At 40.8% G+C, this 2,844-nt stretch overlaps 1 protein-coding gene across 1 annotated transcript; it reads right to left on the bottom strand.

Moving 5' to 3' along the window:
• Positions 1 to 2,003: 2,003 nt before the first annotated feature.
• On the bottom strand, positions 2,004 to 2,549 carry LOC139882090 (uncharacterized). Its single transcript, XM_071866464.1, has one exon. The coding sequence runs from the start codon at positions 2,547 to 2,549 to the stop codon at positions 2,004 to 2,006; it is 546 nt and encodes a 181-aa protein (XP_071722565.1).
• Positions 2,550 to 2,844: the final 295 nt, after the last annotated feature.

Below are 2,844 nucleotides of genomic sequence, written 5' to 3'. Positions count from 1 at the left end.
TAAGATAGTTGCTCTATCCTCTAAGATGCTTCTCCAAATCAAGGATGGGTTGCTGCCAATTCCAGCCTCCAAAAAGGTAGAAAAGGGATAGTATTTTGCTCGAAGGCACCTGGCGAGTAGTGAATTCGGACATTGAATCAACCTCCAACCTTGCTTTGCGAGCATCGCCAGATTGAAAGCCTTGAGATTACGGAAGCCCAATCCTCCATCATTCTTTGACGCTATTACAGTATCACATCCAACCCATCTTATTTTCCTTTTCCCATTCCACCAGAACGTTCGTATAGTAGTCTCGATTTCCTTGATGACTGCGATAGGAATGCTAAAGCATCCCATTGCATAAGTTGGCAAGGCCAGAATGACTGCTTTAATTAAAATAGATTTGCCAGCTTTCGAAAGGAATCGAGTGGACCAGAGATTGAGTTTTTTCCAGACTCTATCTCTTGAATAGTAAGGATTTCTTTCACTCTTCTTCTTGCGTCTCGGCAAGTGTTGGGGCTAAAGTACACACCTGATTTTCCGTTGTTGATTAGTTGACCTGAGGCTCTTTCGTACAATCAAAATACATCTTTTAGAGCTTTAACCTCCTCAACAGTCGCCTTTACAAAGAAAAGACTGCCATCTTGATGGAGTCCTCTTTCTGGTGTGAATGATCTACTCCGATTGCCATTGATAATAACTAAATATTTCACCGATGTGACACATTTCATGATCCGAGAAACCCATTGATGAGAGAAACCCAGTTTTATCATTATCTCACGCAAGTAAATCCATTCCACGCGGTCAAAAGCCTTCATCATATCAGTTTTAATAGCGCACCAGCCTGTTTTGCCGGATTTGTGCTTGATCGTATGAGTGATCTCATAAGCAAGGACAACATTATCGAAGATAAGACGTCCCGGTAGAAATGCATATTGGTTTGGTGAAATCACTTTCTGAAGAATAGCTTTTAACCTTTCAGTAAGCACTTTCGAAGTCAGCTTGTAAATCATGTTCCACAAATTGATCGGTCTGAATTGCTGCATAGACTCTGGCGATTTAACTTTAAGGATAAGCACAATCAGTGAGTGGTTGAAATCACCCAGAACTTCACCATCATTTAAGAAATCGTTAATTCTCTTACTTATTTCATCTTTGATATGCTGCCAATGAGACTTGAAAAAACCAGCTGAGAATCCATCGATACCAGGAGATTTATTGGTGTGGGATTCAAAAAGAGCTTCTGTTACTTCCTCAGTCAAGATTGGAGAGGTAAGGCTGAGATTATCTTCACTTGCAACCCTATTTTCCAAGCAATTCAATACATCACATAAATCTGCCCCGGATGGGTTCTGAGAAGCATAAAGATCAGAGAAAAAGTCGGTGGCAATCCTTGCAATTGAATGCTGATCTATTACCCAGGCTCCGAAAGTATCCTTCAGCTTCTCAATTCTATTTTTTCTCCAACGATTTGAGGCTGTGGAATGGAAGTATTGGGTGTTTTTGTCGCCCTCTCCTAGCCAATGGGCTTTTGCTCGTTGGCTCCAATAATCAGATTCTTCCCGGTTCAGTTGACTCAACTTCGTCTGCAGTTGAAAGAGTTTTTTTCTGTCTGCTTCAGTTTTGAGAGTTGAAGGAATGGATTCAATCTGAGATTGCTTCTCTCTAATCTTTTTGTCGAAGTTCAGAGGATGCCTGCTGTGCCAAATGATTAAGGAATTTCTACAAGAGGATAATTTCTCCCAGCAGGCCCTAAGGGATGTTGTTGTACCCGTTCTTCTCCATTCATTAAGAACTTGCTTTAAACACTCTTCATCTTTACCCCAGCAATTATTATACCTGAAATTGCACCAGTTCTGAGAATTTGGGGTACCTCGTAGATGTACTACAATAGGCATATGGTCAGACTGGAAGTCTGTGTAATTTTATACTTCTGCTGCAGGGAACATTTTCGCCCAATCCTTGTTTGTTAAGGCTCTGTCCAATCTGGATTGGATGAATACTTCTGAACCTCTGGTGCTTCTCTAAGTAAAAGAGTTTCCTAAGAATGGTATATCAGAGAGACCGCAGTCGCTTATTGCCAAACGAAATACTGCAAGCTGGGATAGAGTTTTAGGATTACCTTCTTGTTTCTCAAAGTTATCTAAAATCATGTTGAAATCCCCCAACAACATCCAAGGTAGCGAATTCAGTGGAAGGAGATCAAGAAGCAATTTTTTGGTCTTCCATTTGTTTTTCGCTTTTGGCCATCCATAAATCCCTGTTATCCTCCACTTCTGATCAACGACAACATCTATGTGATTTTTTGAGAAATACATTATGTCAACAGTAACATCGTCCGCCCACATCAAAGCCAAACCTCCATTGAAGCCAGTCCTGTTTAAATCACGATCAACAGCAAAACAGCCTGACAACTGTAATCTATTTCTAATATAATCTAATTCTGATGCTAGCTTCTTTGTTTTCGAAACGAAAATCAAAGAGGGCTGAAAAACTGTCTGAAATTTCTTCAGAGCTTGAACTTTGTAAGGATTGTCCAAACCCCTACAGTTCCAGGCTAGAGCATTCATTGTTGTTGGCGGGAGTGGTCCTTACCACTCGCCGCTGGATTACCAGTAATACAGGCATTTCCCAGATTATTGGATGATATAACCAAAGGAGAATTCTGTATAACCAGAGTTTTTGACGCACCTTTAGAATACTTGCTTTTGGGGATTTTTGCTTTCCCTTCCTCATTCTGGGGTTTTTTTATCTTTGATTTCTTTGGCTTCTTCGTCGACGAGTTCGCCGGAGCCGAAGGTGAGGCGTGTTTGATAGCAAAATCTCTGATTGTCGACATTGAAAGATCAGATATTAGATGGGCTT

The sequence above is a fragment of the Rutidosis leptorrhynchoides genome, unplaced genomic scaffold (assembly GCF_046630445.1).
Source record: "Rutidosis leptorrhynchoides isolate AG116_Rl617_1_P2 unplaced genomic scaffold, CSIRO_AGI_Rlap_v1 contig226, whole genome shotgun sequence".
NCBI lineage: Eukaryota > Viridiplantae > Streptophyta > Magnoliopsida > Asterales > Asteraceae > Rutidosis > Rutidosis leptorrhynchoides.
The sequence above is the reverse complement of the archived record's forward strand: the minus strand, read 5'-3'. Positions and strand labels throughout refer to the sequence as shown.

Bases quoted from the DNA above. Each gene is read 5' to 3' on its own strand.
- LOC139882090 (XM_071866464.1), bottom strand. From the start codon at position 2,549: ATGAATGCTCTAGCCTGGAACTGTAGGGGTTTGGACAATCCTTACAAA.